The sequence below is a fragment of the Sus scrofa genome, chromosome 13 (assembly GCF_000003025.6).
Source record: "Sus scrofa isolate TJ Tabasco breed Duroc chromosome 13, Sscrofa11.1, whole genome shotgun sequence".
Lineage (NCBI taxonomy): Eukaryota > Metazoa > Chordata > Mammalia > Artiodactyla > Suidae > Sus > Sus scrofa.
The window spans coordinates 99,741,105-99,758,820 of NC_010455.5; the positions used below are offsets into that span (position 1 = coordinate 99,741,105).

The 17,716-nt window shown below is 41.5% G+C and overlaps 1 protein-coding gene across 1 annotated transcript in view; it reads right to left on the reverse strand.

The window, feature by feature from the left end:
• Positions 4,359 to 17,716, reverse strand: part of LOC100514323 (NACHT, LRR and PYD domains-containing protein 1a-like) — a 41,052-nt gene continuing 27,694 nt past the window's right edge. Inside the window, exons 13-17 of the mRNA XM_021069727.1 lie at positions 15,218 to 15,356; positions 13,636 to 13,689; positions 13,304 to 13,384; positions 10,328 to 10,600; positions 4,359 to 5,989 (exon numbers count right to left, since the gene is read on the reverse strand). Of these exons, the coding sequence (XP_020925386.1) occupies positions 5,904 to 5,989; positions 10,328 to 10,600; positions 13,304 to 13,384; positions 13,636 to 13,689; positions 15,218 to 15,356 (633 nt within the window). The 3' untranslated portion in view covers positions 4,359 to 5,903. The remainder of the gene's footprint in view (positions 5,990 to 10,327; positions 10,601 to 13,303; positions 13,385 to 13,635; positions 13,690 to 15,217; positions 15,357 to 17,716) is intronic.

Genomic DNA, 17,716 nt, shown 5'->3' on the forward strand with positions numbered 1-17,716 from the left:
TGACTGAAATACTCTGAGTGTTAAAATACATATCGTGGGAAAACTGAAAACTGATGAAATTTGAACAAAACCACCTTGGAAAAAAAGCCACAATATTCTTACTCATTTTCTAGGTCCTTTAATCTCATATTTTAAAGAGAGCCACAAGACTAGATCTGCATTAATACTGAAACTGTTGAATGACTTAGTTTTTGAGAATATATTCTGTGATTTTTGTTTAACATCTGAATCTAAAAGTAAAATACATAAAAATGTTTTTCCCTATTAACCACAGCCCCATAACATACTGGGCATTAGACAGATACATAATAACATCCTCCAACTGGGAAAAACATCGTTAAAAGGGCTTCTAGTTTCATTATTCTAATTTTTGTGACCCTTTAAGCTCTCAAGGGGAAGTTGTTTCTAAATTACAACAAGAAAAACCTCTCCATTTGCTTTAAATTATATAGAACTTCTGCCTGCACCACATGGATAATTGCCTTGCTTTGACTTAAGAGATGTGCTCTTAATGACCCAAATATTAAATTTCATCTTTTTAATTCTTTAAACCATGTAAGTTTTAAAAGACTCACCTGACAGAATACCATGTAATTTTAGTTCTCTGATAATTACATTCCTCCTTAATAGGAAAAGGCCATAAGAAACCAACTATTTATTTAGAGTGTGTCCTTCCCTGACACCCCACCCCCACCTTCACATGTATCCTCCTCCAGATCTCAATTCTTATCCCTGGGAACAGTAAGGGGAGTGTGTATGGCAACCCCTGGTCATTGTCTGTGTGGAAATGTCCTCGTTTTTCAGTCTCACCCTCTGTGATGTACAATTGGATAGAAATCATCAGTAGCTAGATGCCGTCCATAACTCTTCCTTTAGGGGTTCTGCTCCAAGCTTGGATTACTGGCAAGTTATCCAACAGACAGGAATTTCTTGCCTTTAAGCATCGGGTTTGGAGTCAGCATCTTTGACTGCAGCCGGAAGAGCACAGGGCTGGTGCTGTTGAGTTGCTGCCACCCCGTCATGGGACAGTGACTTGCCTGCAGTCTGGCTGGCTGGCCACCTGTATCCAGACACAAGAGGAGGCAAGCCGGTCGACTGCACTTCGGCTGGTCTTTGTATATACAAAGGGACACAGGGGTCACTTTGGTTCTAGAAATGGCCATGGCATATACTTAAAAACCATGATTGCCCCAAGAAACATCATCACAACCAATTCTATTCATTACCCGGTTGGTTTTCTATTTTCCTCTTTTAAGCCTGGGTCTGCCGTTTACAACTTGTATGATATAACCACATTTTGCCCTCTCCCTACCTGGTTCCTCTTCTAAGAAGAGAAGATAATTCTAGAAGCTACCTATGGGATCAGAACAAGGATTAAATGGAGCAATTCTTGCAAAAGCTCTAGCATCGCACCTGGCATATAATATATACAACAATAAACATGAGCAATTTTTGAAAATAACTATTAGCCTTTGGGTTTGGTGACTCAGCCAAATTGGTTAAACCCTCTTTGCTACTATTTTCTTAACTGTGAAATTCAGAAAATTGTAGCCCCCATTTCATAATGTTGTGAGGATTAAATGTCACAGTACAGGGAGTTCCCATTGTGGCTCAGTGGTAAAGAACCCAACTAGTATCCATGAGGATGCAGGCGCGATCCCTGGCCTTGCTTAGTGGGTTAAGGACATGATGTTGTCAGGAGCTGAGGTGTAGGTTGGCAGCTGCACCTCCCAATTCGACCCCTAGCCCAGGAAATTTAAGTGCCTCCCTAAAAAGCATAGTGCTGACATCTAGTCAGTGCCTGACATCAATTTTTTACAAATGGTTAGATGTGTAAGGACCCCCAGAGATGCCTTGTCTCTCCAGGGCACCAGCTATCATGGGTGTTCAGCAGAGGAGGCTGTGTGGTGCAACAATCAGGTCAAAGAGCAGGGTTCTGCCTTTCCAGAAGAGAGGGTGGGAGCAGAGTAACTTAGGAAGACTGAAATTGCCCCAGCCCTAGTCTATTAGATATTTGATAACAAATTACTTTTAAAAAAGAAATAAATAGTAGAAGTGGTTTTTAGATCTAAGAACGACTGAATCAGAGAATCAACAGAGTTCCTGTCATGGCTCAGTGGTAACGAACCAACTAGTATCCATAAGGATGTGGGTTGGATCCCAGGCCCAGCTTAGTGAGTTAAGGATCCAGTGTTGCTGTGAGCTGTGGTGTAGGCTGCAGATTCGGTTCAGATCCCATGTTGCTGGGGCTGTAGCATAGGCTGGCAGCTATAGCTCTAATTCGACCCCTAGCCTGGGACTTTCCATATGCCACATGTGCAGCCCTATGTAGCAGATTAGATAGATAGATAGATAGATAGATAGATAGATAGATAGATAGATAGATGAAGCAGCTAAAAACAGAAGCCCCACTTTTGGGGAATGAGTCAGTTCTGGGGAGCAGTCTAACCAGATAGCCATAGATGAATATGGGACAACTCAACAGATGCAAAGGGCCTAGACCCCAAAGGAGGGAAGAAAACATGAGAACAAAGAGGGAAGAAAACCAGCTTTGTCTGAGGCTGGCATGGGCAGATACCTGGAATCCCCCTGGCCATGTCACCCTGGGCCACACAGTTGTTGTCCTTGGTTGAGGACCAAACATTAGTTCTAGCTAGCATAATTTTGCCTTTCTAATTTAAGGCAAAGTGCATTACAATATTGCCATGGGCTGAACTTTTGTGTTCCCCTAAAATCCCTATGTTGAAGCTCCAATCCCCAATGTGACAGTGTTAGGAGATGGGGGCCTTCAGGAGGCCAGGCCACAAGCACAGAGATGGATCAGGAGAGGTCTCTCCCCAAGCCCCATGTGAGGACACAGTGACAAGGTGGCCTGCTGCAAAGCAGGGAGAGCTCTCACCAGACACCAAATCCGCTGGCACTGTGATCTTGGACTTCCCAACTTGCAGAACTGTGAAATCCACGTGTTGCTTAAGCCACCCAGCTTGAGGTATTTTGTTGTAGCTGTGTGAGCTGACTGAGAAAACTACTTTAAATAAGGGGGAAAAAAAAACCATGACATTTTTCAAAAACTGAATTGTATCAACTTTTCAGTTGAAGTGTATTTGGTTAGAACAAGTCAAAAGCTTTAATTATATGTATGTATCTTTGAGAAGGATATTAAAATAGAGTGTAAATTACATCAATATAACATCAGAGATGATACACTTATGTAACTTTTTTTTTTTTTTAATGGCTACACCCACGGCATAGAGAAGTCCTGGGCCAGGGGTAGAAACTGAGCCATAGCTGTTACAGCTATAATAATCTCTGCCACAGCTGCAACACGCTTAACCCACTGCACTGGGCCAGGGACTGAACCCATGCTTCCACGCCACTGCAGTCGGATTCTTAACCCACTATACCACAGCGGGAACTCTCATGTAAACTTTTTTAGAAGGAACAGGAGCTAATGTTTACACTGTGCTTACCAGGTAACAGGCAAATTTCTACAATATTTACCACAGATGCACAGAATCCTCCCAAAAAAACGTATGAGGAGGGACTTTTATCTTCCCCTTTTTATCGATGAGGAAACTGAAATAAGAGAGCATATAAGCTTACACGGTAAGTAGCAGATGCTTTGATTTGAACCCAGATGGCCCGGGTCTGGCCTGTGCATGCAACCACGGTACCTGTTTGCCTCCTGTATTAATAAGGTCACCGTGAGTCATCATAACCATGCAAACAGGAAGTTATGTGTCTTCTCTCTTCCTCACTACACTATGAGAGCCTAAATATAGGAAATACCATGTTACTCATGGATTTGTGTTCTCAAGCCCTAGCACTCAAAAATGGTAGAGAGAAAAAGGCAAATCTTCATGTACTTCCAACAACAGTGACAGGTGGGGCCAACTGCTGAAAATCACCGTTCTCAAGAGAACACACTTAGATATCAGCAAATACGGGGGCCTCTTTAGAAAATGGAGTGAAAACATACTTCCACATGACAAAGCAGGGGAGAAAGCCTGTCCCCTAAAGCCATCTAAAAAAATAACCACATGTGTCCCAAATGTGCAGAAAAATCCTGTTATGGAGAGATACAGGTAAGGGAGTAATATGAACCTGCCTGGTTTTAAATAAAAACATACCTTCCCATCTCTAGAGGGAGAAAACTCTAAATCATTCCTGCAAGTTCTCCAGAATCTGTGCAAATTCCTGGGTGAGTTTACCCTGGTTTATACTTACTCAGCCTCAGTCTAAGAACCAGGGCTGGGAACAAAACCAACGAAGGCCCAAACAGCCAAGGCAGGAGCAACCGAGCACTGTGATGCTTTAAAAAGTTATTTGTAAGTAAATAATAAGACAATGAAGGCACATTAGAACTGTACAAATGCAGATTTATTATTCTTCCCTTTATCAATGGTAGGAAAAAGGTTGAAAATTGTTAGGAAACCAGCTTTTCTACAAAGCATCTCTGAAATTATGCTTCTCTTTGGAAAACAACTTACAAAAAATAATAAACATTAAAAAAAATTCAAATCCCTTTGAGTATTTTACATTTCTGAATGCTAAAACTTCATGTGCTTCCTAAAATACAGAACAATTAAAAAAAAAAAAACTCATAAAGTGACACTGATTTGAATTCCACAGGATCCCTGACAATTAGAAATATGTTCTTCCCTATGAAGTGAATTCGTTCTTCACAGGCAAAGCTACAGGTAAAGTGTATTTCTCTGATGAATTCATTGAGATTGAATTTACTCTCCAGCTAATATCTACAGGATAAGAATGGTAATTTATAGTTTCTTCAAATAAGTTAACAAAGCATACCCAAAATGTTAATCATTACATGCATGATTCTGGGAGAATGACAGTATTTATACAGACGAAAAAAAAAAAAAAAAAATCACCCATTAACAAGAGCCAATGTGGCCCATTATTCCCTGGGGCAAGTCCTCTTCAAGAAGAGATGAGTTTTCCCTTGGTCTGTCTAAGGCTATTTCTGACCCCATTCCCCCACCCCCATCCCCACAAAAGTTAATGATCCAGGGGTCAAAATCAAGAAATGCAGTGTTTAGCGTTTCCTTGTGGCTCAGGGGGTTAAGGATCCAGCGTTGTTACTGCTGCAGCTCTGGTTACAGCTGTGGTGCAGGTTCAATCCTTGGCCCGGGAACTTCTGCAGGCCTCAGGCGAAGCCAAAAAAAGAAAAAGAAAAAGAAATTCAGTGTTTGGCCTGGTGACCTTGGAAGGTAGATGAAACCTATATGGACTCTGACAATGGATCCAGCTGAACATCTCCAGTGAGGTGAGAGGATCACTCTGAGCGTTTGCACCAACACTGCTGGAGAGAGGTTGACATTGCTTCCTAATCACCCTAGAAGCAGGTGACATGATTGGCTTAATGGTTTAACAGACCACTAGACAGACCGGTTAGTAATGTGAGCTATGGAAATCACACCCACATAAAAAGACATACTGCACCCAGCGGCAGGTCGGTCTGCATCGAGGGAGCTAAAGGAACAGGAACCTCTCTTCATTATTAATGTTATGATGAAAAAAGCTTAAACGAAATTGGTGCAATTTAAGTACGCGACCACGTAATTGCTAAAAATGTTTCAAACCCTTGATATGAATTTCATAGTTCACAGACTCCAAAAGGAAAATTAGCACATTTCTCACCTGACTGAGTTGAGTCATTTTAAGCACCTTTGGAAGAATATTTGTTTGGGTGGGGAAGCCGGGTGGGATGATGTGAGCAGGGGGTAAAAAAAAAAATCTTGATGGTACAGAGGCTTTTTTCTTCCTCAAGGTTTCCGAATATTTCACAGTCCCCTTGCCCCTGAATAATGCGAGCTGCGGGTGGGCCTGTGAGAGGAGCCAATTCCACAGGCTGTGCGGCACCCCCGTCCTGGAGGCTACACTCAATTACCACAGAGAGGGTCTTCACAGAAGACAGTTCCTGAGGCTTCCTCTTCCAGTTCAACTTCCAAACTTTCCTGTAAGAAACCTAACAAATCAGAGAAACAAATTCAGGGATTCATTGTTGAGGGGAAAGGGCGCACGTTTCACAGAAAGTCACTTGTCCATTTCAAAATGCAACTCCTGGAAGTGGCTGGGTTTTCTTTTTCCTGAGCCGAAGATAAACCAGTGCCATTTTAAAAAGCTGTTGTTACAAGATACCAAAACGTCCTGATAAAAATACAAAATTCAGCCAATTAACCAGATATTTTGGCTACAGGCGGGTATAAAACACTGGTAAATTTTTGGCTTTTTATTCGTTTGTTTTCAATTCACAGAAAAATTATTTTCCTATTTAATGAGAGGATTGGACTAATAAAGCTTTTATGATCCCTTTCACTGCTAAAAAAAAAAATGTCACAAATCCTTTTAAAGCTTTACGTATCAGCAAGTCAAGTTGTCTAGTGAGGTCAGGAGCAGATGAAAACAAAACAAAAAAGTAACAGGACTTGTGAGAGAGATTTCCAAGCCTTCCTGTGATGAAGTGGCTGCAGTTATTTCCTTATCACAGCACAGGGGCCATTGTTGTCAACTAGCAGAAGTGCCTATATGCAAATAAGCAGATTTCCACATGTGGGCCTCAGTGATTTACATAATTTCAACATATCCAAGAAAAAAATGAAAATTTTGACATTGAAACTGGCTATTCTATTTGCTTGCAGCTTCTGCATACAAACTCTGGCAGAAGAGTTCAGAAAGCTTGCCCACCATCTCTGACAGCATCCTGAGAAGTCACCACAGGCTTTTATTTTTTCCTATCACATTTTGAGGCACTGATACACTTTTGCATTTTTTTTTCCTGTTTTTTTTTTTTGCCGCACTGCAACATCCAAAAGTTCCCAGGCCAGGGATCAAATCTGAGCCACAGCTGTGACCTGCGCATCAGCTACGGTGGCAACGCTGAATCTGTAACCCACTGTGCCAGGCAGGGGATCAAACCTGTGCCACCACAGAGACAACACTGGATCCTTAACCCACCGAGTCACAGTAGGAACTCTGAATTTTGCATTCTTTTTTTTTTTTTTCACTGTACAGCATGGGGACCAAGTTATATACATACATGTACACATACTATTTCCTCCCATTGTTGTGTTGTGATGTAAATATCTAGACATAGTTCTCAATGCTATACAGCAGGATCTCATTGTAAATCCATTCCAAAAGCAATAGTTTGCATCTGTTAACCCCAAGCTCCAGGTCCCTCCCACTCCCTCCCTCTCCCCCCAGGCATCCACAAGTCTATTCTCCAAGTCTATGATTTTCTTTTCTGTGAAAAGGTTCATTTGTGCTATATATCAGATTCCAGTTATAAGTGATATCAATGGTATTTGTCTTTCTCTTTCTGACTTACTTCACTCAGGATGAGAGTCTCTAGTTCCATCCATGTTGCTGCAAATGGCATCATGTCATTCTTTTTTTATGGTTGAGTAGTATTCCATTGTGTATATATACCACATCCTCCTAATCCAATTGTCTGTCGATGGACATTTGGGTTGTTTCCATGTCTTAGCTATTGTGAATAGTGCTGCAATGAACATGCGGGTGCATGTGTCTTTTGCAAGGAAAGTTTTGTCCGGATATATGCCCAAGAGTGGGACTGCTGGGTCATATGGTAGTTCTATGTATAGATTTCTAAGGTACCTCCATACTGTTCTCCATAGAGATTGTAGCAGCTTACATTCCCACCAACAGTGCAAGAGGGTTCCCTTTTCTCCACACACACCCCAGCACTTGTAATTTGTGGACTTATTAATGATGGCCATTCTTACTGGTGTGAGGTGGTATCTCATTGTAGTTTTGATTTGCATTTCTCTAACAATCAGGGATGCTGAGCATTTTTTCATGTGCTTGTTGGCCATCTGTATATCTTCCTTGGAGAACGGTCTATTTGCATTCTTTAAGGAATAAAAAGTCCAAATAGAATTCCAAATAAAAACCTCTCTCTGATTTGCCTAGGCCTCTGAGAAGTAACACTACATTTGTTAATCATGGTAACAATATATAATAATCAAAGTTGTGAATTGGTTTGACCTCGAGTATAACAATGTGCTAAGTCAAGCCACAAAAAAAGAAGTGCTTAAAAACAAAGGAAGGAACCCTGTGGTTTTCTGGATTGAGACCAGAAGCAATTCCCTTTAGCTTCTCTTGGGCTCTGCTACTTCCCTTCTTTGCTGCTGGAGGTTCACTAGTGCCACCCAGTGGCCTCCCTGAGCACTGCTTCAGCACCACAGAGGGTCTAGAAGGCTCAATGTTTAGGTCTCCAGTAAGGACACGATCTACCCCTTCTGGAGCCTCACTATCTACCTAAAACTTTACATGCATAGCTCTTTTCATTCTTACAACAGACCCAGGATACTGGGGACTTGTCATCCATTAGACAGACAGGAACACAGAGGCCTAAAGTTAGGTAAATAATTTGTTTAGTCATAGATATGTGTACAACATAGGGAATATAGCCAATATTTTATAACTATAAATGGAGTATATAACTGTAAAAATTGTGATTCAGTATGCTGTATTGTACATCTGTAACTTACATAATATTGTACATCAACTATACTTCAATTAAAAAAAAAAAAAAAACTTACAGGGGCTTCATCTCCAAAATATACAAACAACTCAACAACAACAAAAACAACCAAGTTGAAAAGTGGGCAGAAGACCTAAACAGACATTTCTCCAAAGAAGACATATGGATAGCCAGTAGGCACATAAAAAGATGCTCAACATCACTAATTTTTTTTTTTTTTTTCATTTTTGGCCACCCCATGGCACATGGACCTCCCAGGCCAGGGATCAGATCCAAGCCACAGTAGCCACCTAAGCCACAGCTGCACATAATCCACTGTGTGGGGCCATGGATCGAACCCGCATCCCAGTGCTCCCAAGATTCTGTCAATCCCACTGCGCCATAGCAGGAGCTCCTCAACACCACTAATTATTAGAGGAATGCAAATCAAAACTACAATGAGGTACCACCTCACACCGGTCAGAATGGCCATCGCCAGTAAGTCTACAAATAATAAATGCTGGAGAGGGTGTGGAAAACCCCCTTCACTGTTGGTGGCAATGTAAATTTGTACAACTACTATGGAAAACAGTATGGAGGCTCCTCAGAAAACTAAATATAGAGCTACCATATGATCCCACAATCCCACTCCTGGGCATATATCCAGACAAAATTTCCATTCAAAAAGATGCATGCACCCCTAGGTTCTTAGCAGCACTATTCACAATAACTAAGACATGAAAGCAACCTAAATGTCCATCAACAAAGGAATGGATTAAGATATGGTATGTGTATATATATAAATACACACACCACACAATGGAACATAGATGGGTCTAGAGATTCTCATACTAAGTGAAGTAAGTCAGAAAGAGAAAGACAAAGACAAAAAAGGGGGGAGTTCCCGTTGTGGCTCAGCGGTAATGAACCTGACTAGCAACCATGAGGACTCGAGTTTGATCCCAGGCCTTGCTCAGTGGGTTAAGGATCTGGCATTGCCATGAGCTATGGTGTAGGTCCCAAACACAGCTCAATGTAGACGTTGCTGTGGCTGTGGCGTAGACTGGCAGTTATAGCTCTGATTCAACCCCTAGACAGAGAACTTCCATATGCCACACGTGTGGCCCTAAAAAGACAAAAAAAAAAAAAAAAAAAAAAAAAAAGAAAGGAAAAAAAAGAAAAGAAAGAAAGAGGGATACCATATAATATCACTTATATGTAGAATCTAAAATATGGCACAAATGAACCTATCTACAAAACAGACAAACTCACAGACATGGAGAACAGACTTGTGGTTGCCAAGGGGGTGGAAGGAGGAAGTAGGATGCACTGGGGGTTTGGGGTGAGTATATGTAAACTATTACATGTAGAATAGAAAAACAACAAAGTCCTACTGCATAGCACAGGGAACTACAGTCAATCTCCTGGGACAGACCATGACAGAAAAGAATATAAAAAAGAATGTGCGCATATATGAGTCACTTTGCTGTCTAGCAAAAACTGGCATGACACCGTAAGTCAACTATACTTTAATTTTAAAAAATAAATAATTTAAAATTAAAAAAAACAACAACAGAATTGGCTTAGTGACAAATTGTGACGGCCAGCCCTTGAGATGGGAATTGAGTATGTCTACCGACTCCACACACAAATCACCTTTACTTAGATACAGCAGCCCACATTCTTCCTTCTGCATTTGCACAATTCTCTGAACCCGAGTTTATAAATAAGCAACACATTCTATAGCAGAAATTTGCTATTTGCAAAGGCACAGCTTGATTCCAAGTAAATGACTAATTAAGATAATTTCCCACTTACCTTTCAGCACATCTTGGACCTCAACCGAATCGACGTTTTTCAAGCAGTTACATAAATTCTGAGCTGTCGCATTACTCTTCTCCTTTTCTTGCCACTTCTTTAGCATCCTAAACTTATTCATGGTGACATCTTCTTTCTTCTCCAGGATAGCATCAATATCACTCATCTTCAACTTCAGGTTGGCAATGGCAATTTTCATCCACTCCTTCCCCAACTTCTCAGCAAGGTCAAACAACTGAGTGTCTGTTAACAAGGTTTTAGTCTTCGCTCCATCTAAAAGCAGGTGAAGAATTCAGTAGTTCTTCTCAACATTTCAATCATTTATAGCAAATTATAATGAAAATGCATTCTCTTTATATTAAAAAACCTGTGATTCAAAACTTTAATAAAAGCTTTTAAAATATATTTAAGTGCCAAAAAAATCCCTGCTTTCCAAACTATCTTAAGGACTGAAGGGAACAATTTCACATAACATAAAATTCGGGTATTAAATTGCTCACAATGATAATTCAATAATTCAAGGAGTAAAATTATTTTACAAAGCAGCACAAATTAGGTTGGAGTAAGAAAAAAAATCAGGCGTCAAAAATCATTTATGTGGCTCAAAAAGAAAAATATACAGCTTTTGCCTTGCTCACCTCTGCATCTTTATCTAAGTCTTAATGCCACACACAAAATGCTACCTTTAGTGGTCACTAAAGAAGACAGCAAGAGATATGAATTGCAGGCTCCATTACGCCATCTCCTGGCATTAGACAAAAAAGCACATTCCACACAAACATCAGGGGATGGTATTTGTAATACCTGTTGCTAAGTCACAGTGTCATAATCTTGGAACAGCATGTGTTTGCCAATGCAAACCACTGGCTCCATTAAAAACATCTGCCCTAGCAGTAGGCTAGATTTTCTTCGTTCACACTTTTTAGCCGGTTGAACTACGGTGCAGCAAAGCCCACTGGCTGCAAAATCTAGGTTAAGGATCTTCCAGGCCTTAGAAACACCAAATGTGACATTAGACGGGAGGGAGAGGAAGGAAGAATCCTTACTGCCCCTCCTCCCGGGCAGTAACCCTTTTGCTCAGCTACAGCTAACAATCCATTGATGTGAGCCAAACATTTGTTTTAGACCCTAACTCACCTCAGTTTCCTCTCTGACTTTCTAGACTGAAGAATGGGTTCTGAAGGGTGGCCCCTGCCCTATGGTGGTCTCCTGAGGTGGGGGGGCTCCTTCCTCTCAAACGGCTACAACGAAAACTGCACAGGGAACCCATCAAAAACACAAGTTCTCAGGATCATCCTCAAACCTACTGAACCAGACTCTGAATCTAGAGCTTAATAAGATCTCAAAGTGATTCTGTTAAGGTTGAGAGATGATCATATTTTTAAAAGCAACATGGTGATACATGGAGTCTGAAACTACACGGATAGTGATACAATATCTCAACAATTGTTGGGTAAATACCTAAACAAAAGTAAGTATTAATTTATTTGACACCACACTGTCAACTCTAAAAAAGTAGGAAGCTTTTAATCTTTGTAGGTACTATTTGATAATTTTAATTCTATTTCTAGCTACTTGTACTTGAGCTAATATTTACGGGTTTTGTTTGTTTTGTTTTTTAGGTCTACACCTACAGCATATGGAGGTTCCCAGGCTAGGGGTCAAATCAGAGCTGTAGCCACTGGCCTACACCACAGCCATAGTTATGTAGGATCTGAGACGCACCTGTAACCTACACTACAGCTCACTTAACCCACTGAAGGAGACCAGGGATCGAGCCCTCGTTCTTATGGATACTAGTTCTAGACAGGTTCATAACCGAATGAGCCACCATGGGAACTCCTTGGCTGGTTTTAAAAATAATTCTTGAGCTTCGCTTATTTTGATGTTCACTTAATAGATATAATAAACATGTCTCTAGTGACACAGAGTAAAATCAGACATATATCACCCTCACCACCTCCTGCTCTAGCAAATAAAGAATATCTTATTTTGGTCTATAGAGCAAGAGTTTTATCTGCATTTAGAGCTTCATACCACCTTATAACTGTAAATTAAAGATATTTTGGGAGTTCCCATCATGGCTAAGCAGTTAACAAACCCAACTAGTATCCATGAGGATGTAGGTCTGATCCCCAGCCTTGCTCAGTGGGTTAAGGATCCAGTGTTGCCATGAGGCTTGGATCTGATGCTGCTGTGCATGATTGGACCCCTAACCTGGGAACTTCCATATGCCATGGGTGCAGCCCTAGGAAGACAAAAAAAAAAAAAAAAGGTATTTTGATAAAAACGTGAATCTATATAAGGCCCCCAAAGCCTTGAGACCCGGTCTCATAATTTGAGTCTGGGTTTTTTAACTTAAACGTGTGAATTCTGGCTCGACTTGAATTTTGAGGTACATACTCCATCTTCTGGCTCCTTGGAGTACTATTGTTAAATGTTTGAACCTCAATGGTCTTTTTACAACTATCAAGCCTTGGTCTCTGTCATTTAACTGAAAGAAATTAGGTTGGCCCTTGTCTTCAAAAACCAAGCTGGCAGCTCCCTCCCATGACATAGCTAATAGCCATGAGGCCAGTGAATGCACACACAGACATTCACAATTCACTCTTTCAATGGACATTCATGGTCTTCTGCATCAGAGGCCGAAAGCCTCAGTGCTACGGGAAATGGGCAGATGGACAGGCCCTGGCCCTTCCCACCACAGGCTGCAGGAGCTTCCCCTGGCCCTTCATTCTACTTTCGCCAAGCAAAGGGGAAGAGTGGGCAGTCAAGCTGGAAACGTCTGCTGGGGCAGACCAAGGAGGACCATAATTCAGGCCTGAGAAGCAGGGACACAGGGACCTTATCTGGGAGGGAAGGAATACCTGGGATGTAGCTCCAGGAAGACTGACCCCAAAAGCACCCGTGTTGGTTGAATGTCAATAGGGGAGACAGGGAAAATGACTGAGAGCCATGGACAACATTTTTACAAACCTGAAGTGTCAAACTGCTTCATTCTTTTATCATAGACCACTTCATCAGGTAAGCTGCTACTCATTTTTCGTCGCCTGTTACCTTTAAAAAACAACAACAACAAATTGGCTTTCCTTTATGCTCTTACTATCTACCCAACTTCAAACTGGATTTTTTTTTTACATCATCATTCAGATAGAAACAAATTGAACAAATGGATTCAAAGGTCCTTCAGCTAATTAAAGAGTTATGAAAGACTTAGATCCTTGACACTACTGTATTTGCACAGCAAAATTAAAATTCTAGTGGATGGAAGGGATGGAAGAGTTTAATGTCTGGTTCCAAGCACTTACCACTTGTGTTGCTTTTTGAAACGTTTTGATTCTGATCATGCTGAACCCAGTCACCTGTTAAAGTACAATAAGTAGCAATTGGAAAGGTGATCTAAAATTGGAATTAAGGCAATAGATCTGTGAAAGCACTGGGTTCCTGGCAATCTTCTGAAGTTCGAATACGAGTCTTGAGTTTTAACTTAGTATGTATGCAATACACTCAGCTTGACCTTTCAGGATAAATAAAAAAGTACTCCTTCCAAAACATCTTGTGGGACAAGTGTTTGCCAAACATCAGTCATCTGCATACCATATATATGCCAAACCCATATGCCAGGTGAAATATCATTTGCTCTGTATTTCTTTAAATCTATAACTATGTAGATAGAACACTGGCATCACATGCCATATGGAGAAGGAAGCCATAAAAATAAACATCTTTCAATTTTAAGTGAACTTACATATACTCCACACAAAACAATTTCATATACGTATTTTCATTCTGCGCTGGGGGGTTCTTTCTGGACACTTCATTGTGATTCGCCCTGTGACATTCAGTCCCTGCTCTAACAGGTGCCTATGCCTTAGGCAGGGCTTCTGTTGGTCCCTTTAGTGAAGATGCCTTAATGGGTTATGGGCAACTTCGGTTAATCATTAGGTTTAAGCCCCCAAAATAATGTAAACCAGCATTCTCTTACAATGCCGAATATCATCAAATGAGTTTAAACACAGAGTGAGTGGTCTTTAAAAAGTGATCTTTAAAACTACCAAGAGATTTGGTCTAGAAGAACACCTGTTATTCAGGTCACTACATGTTAAATACCTTTAGTACTGTGGCATTTGTTGTGATTAAGAAGTAACATCTATTAAGTTCATTTATTTGAACAAATGAATGAATACCGAGAAAAAAATAGTACAATCTTCAGTACAGAGTCCCATCTAGGACCCCTCCCAGGTTAAGTAATTGTAGTTTGGATAAAAGGTCCTGTTTCAAATTGGCTAACTTAGGGGCATAATATCAAGACTAAGAATCACACCTATAGAAAAGCTTCCTGCTTAAACCAGGTCAGAATTCCAAACTGATCAGACTGGGTTTCATCTCTGGAGTACAAAGACATGACAGCAAATACGGACTCTGTGCGCCCACTGATGCAGGATCTGGATGGTGGGTGCCTAAGAACCAGCATGGGCACTTCTGTCCCAGGAGCTGGGGCCTTTGTTTCTCTGAATCAAATTTTTTTTTTTTTTTTTGTCTTTTTTTTTTTGCTATTTCTTGGGCCGCTCCCGTGGCATATGGAGGTTCCCAGGCTAGGGGTCCAATCGGAGCTGTAGCCACCGGCCTATGCCAGAGCCACAGCAATGCGGGATCCGAGCCTTGTCTGCAACCTACACCACAGCTCACGGCAACGCCGGATCGTTAACCCACCGAGCAAGGGCAGGGACCGAACCCGCAACCTCATGGTTCCTAGTCGGATTCGTTGACCACTGCGCCACGACGGGAACTCCCTGAATCGAATTTTTTTAATGTTACAGTGATGCGACAGACCACTGTCTGCTTCCTCCCCCGAAACCAGAGTTTTAATTCAAGAGACAAAACACTCACACTCTCTCAGCTTTGCTTTCCATACAATCTCCTCAGAATCCTTTTCAACCAAAAGTAATTTAAATTCCATGGGTTGCTCCAAATACACTTCAATATAACTTTTCAATTTTAAAAGTGATCCATCGACAAATTCAACTTCCTTTAAAAAAAAAAAAAAGGTGATTTTCTTACGTTTAAAAGTTGCGTTAATTAACACCTTAAAATATTAGGTAAGGATGGATGGCAATGAGAAGGGCAAGTGCTTGCTTGAACGCGCCCTCAAAGCTTGACCTTGGAAATCCTAGGTCCTCTTACTCTCTTGCTTCTGGCCCCTTTTTACTCTCACCCCAAACTGCTTTTCTATTTCATTGAAGCTTCTAGTCCCTTGGCCCTGGTTTTCTGAAGTGTAACTTTTCAGCCCTTTCCTGATTTTAATATTTCAATTCCCAGATGGAATCTGTGCTCACCCATCAGCCCAGGTGCTTTTAAGCTCCTTACTATCTGTTTCTTTGGTCACTCTCCCATCTACCATTGCTTCCACACTTACGGAACTGCGTTGAGTGTGGTATCCACATTTCCTCATGGAACATCTTCCTCTCCCAACAAATCCTTTCACTGCTATTTTACCGATAAAGAATCCCAAAGAAGTGAATGAACTTGCCCAAGTCCACACCCAGGAAGAGGTGGAACTAGAATGTGTAGCCCCACCTTGTCACTCCAAAGTGTGAGCACTTAGCCACCAAACGGACTGCCTCCTACCTTCCACCTCCTCTGCTCTTCTCCAGACTGGCTAGCAAGCCTAGCAGGAGAAATATATCTTTTTTTAAAAAAGGCCACTGAACTGCACTGGACATGGCCATCATAAACCAGTGGTCTTACCTGCCCCCTCCCTTTCCATTCCAAGTTACTAGCATCCCCCTAAGCTTCCAAGGGTCAGTCACCAGGGCCTACAAAGCTGAGACAGCGCCCTCTCGGGCCCCACTCCTCCTACATCCCTCCACATTTCCATTTCCCAGGATTTGCCTGAGGCCTCAGCCCAGCTGCACATTCCCATCACCTCACCCAGGAACCTGCAACCCCCCGTTCCCAGAACCCCTCACCCTTCACACTCAGTGCAAACGTCACCACATGAAGAGCATTCCTGGAAATCCACTGCATTCTACACCCAGCTCTACTGTAATACCACACTGTGTTAAAATTATTTCTTTGCATGACTAGAGTATTTCTCTCACTACACTGGTATCTTTGAGGGAAAAGACTGTGACTTCCTTGTTTATTCATTCTTAGCTCCTATCCCAGGCTGGCTGGGAACAGGCACTTCTGATCAATGTCAGTTAAGCAAACCATTAATGGTATAAAAGTATTAACACCTTATATTTACACAGTTTTACAACTTTCCCAGTGTCCCCAAACCATTACTTTACATGATCTTTACCAGCAATCCTAGGAGACTGTCCTCATTTTATGAACCAGAAATCAGGTTAAGAGAGCACAGAGTTAGTGATAGAACGTAGACTACTTAAAGCTCCCCAACAACCAACATCTTTCATATGAAAGAACTCCTAGGACCCCCTCGGTCTCTTGCTGGGGACGTTCACCCATTCAATTTATACTATTACTTCTCCTAGTGGTTCTTAAACTTGGCAGCACATTACAGTCATCTTGGAAACAAGCTCAATGCCCAGGCCATTCCCAGACCAAGTAAGTCAGCATCTCTGCAGGTGCGACCCAGGCCATAGAATTTTTTTAAAGGCTCCCCAGGGAATTCCATTACGCAGCAAAGGCCAAGAATCACTACTCTAAGCACACCCTTCTAATGTAATTCCACTTCCCAGACAAGGCTTCCTGTGATGGTCTTGTACTATCCGTCAGGGCCTGATCAGCTTGGAAGGGCTGAGAAGTAACCTCTCAGATCCCAGTGGAGAGATGGTGGCTTTAGAAGCCAAGGGCAGCTGGGGCCCTGAGCCGAGCTCTCCACTGCCCAGTCTGCGGCCTGGGCAAATCTCCCATCTGCTTTGCATATTAGTTTCCTCAGCTGTGTTGTGCTGAGGCTCAAACAATTCAAAAGGTGTGAAGACACCCTTTGAAACCAGAATAGATGGAAAGTTATGGAAGACTGATGAACCTGACTGCTTCCACAGGGTCTAGACCCCTGATAATACAATAAAACTATGCAACACAGACTACTGCAGTTTGCTCTCTTGCTTAACACTTTAATTTAATGGAATCAAAACATGTTTTCAACTTTTCATTAACATAAAACAAGCAAACAAAAGGAGGTGTACAGAAGGAATTTCCACACAGACTTCCAGGCTAGATAAGCTATGGCAGACACCCAGAGCACAGAATGAAAATAAGTTTTAAAAATAACTAAGCCATTTCTAAGAAACCAAAATCACTTATAAATGCCATGGTATGTACAGTGAACAGTTCAACTCTAACAATTTGGTTCCCATAACTATTTTTCAAATGCCTTCCAGTTAAGAAAAGCCCAATATCCCTTGTTAGCAACTCCCTTCC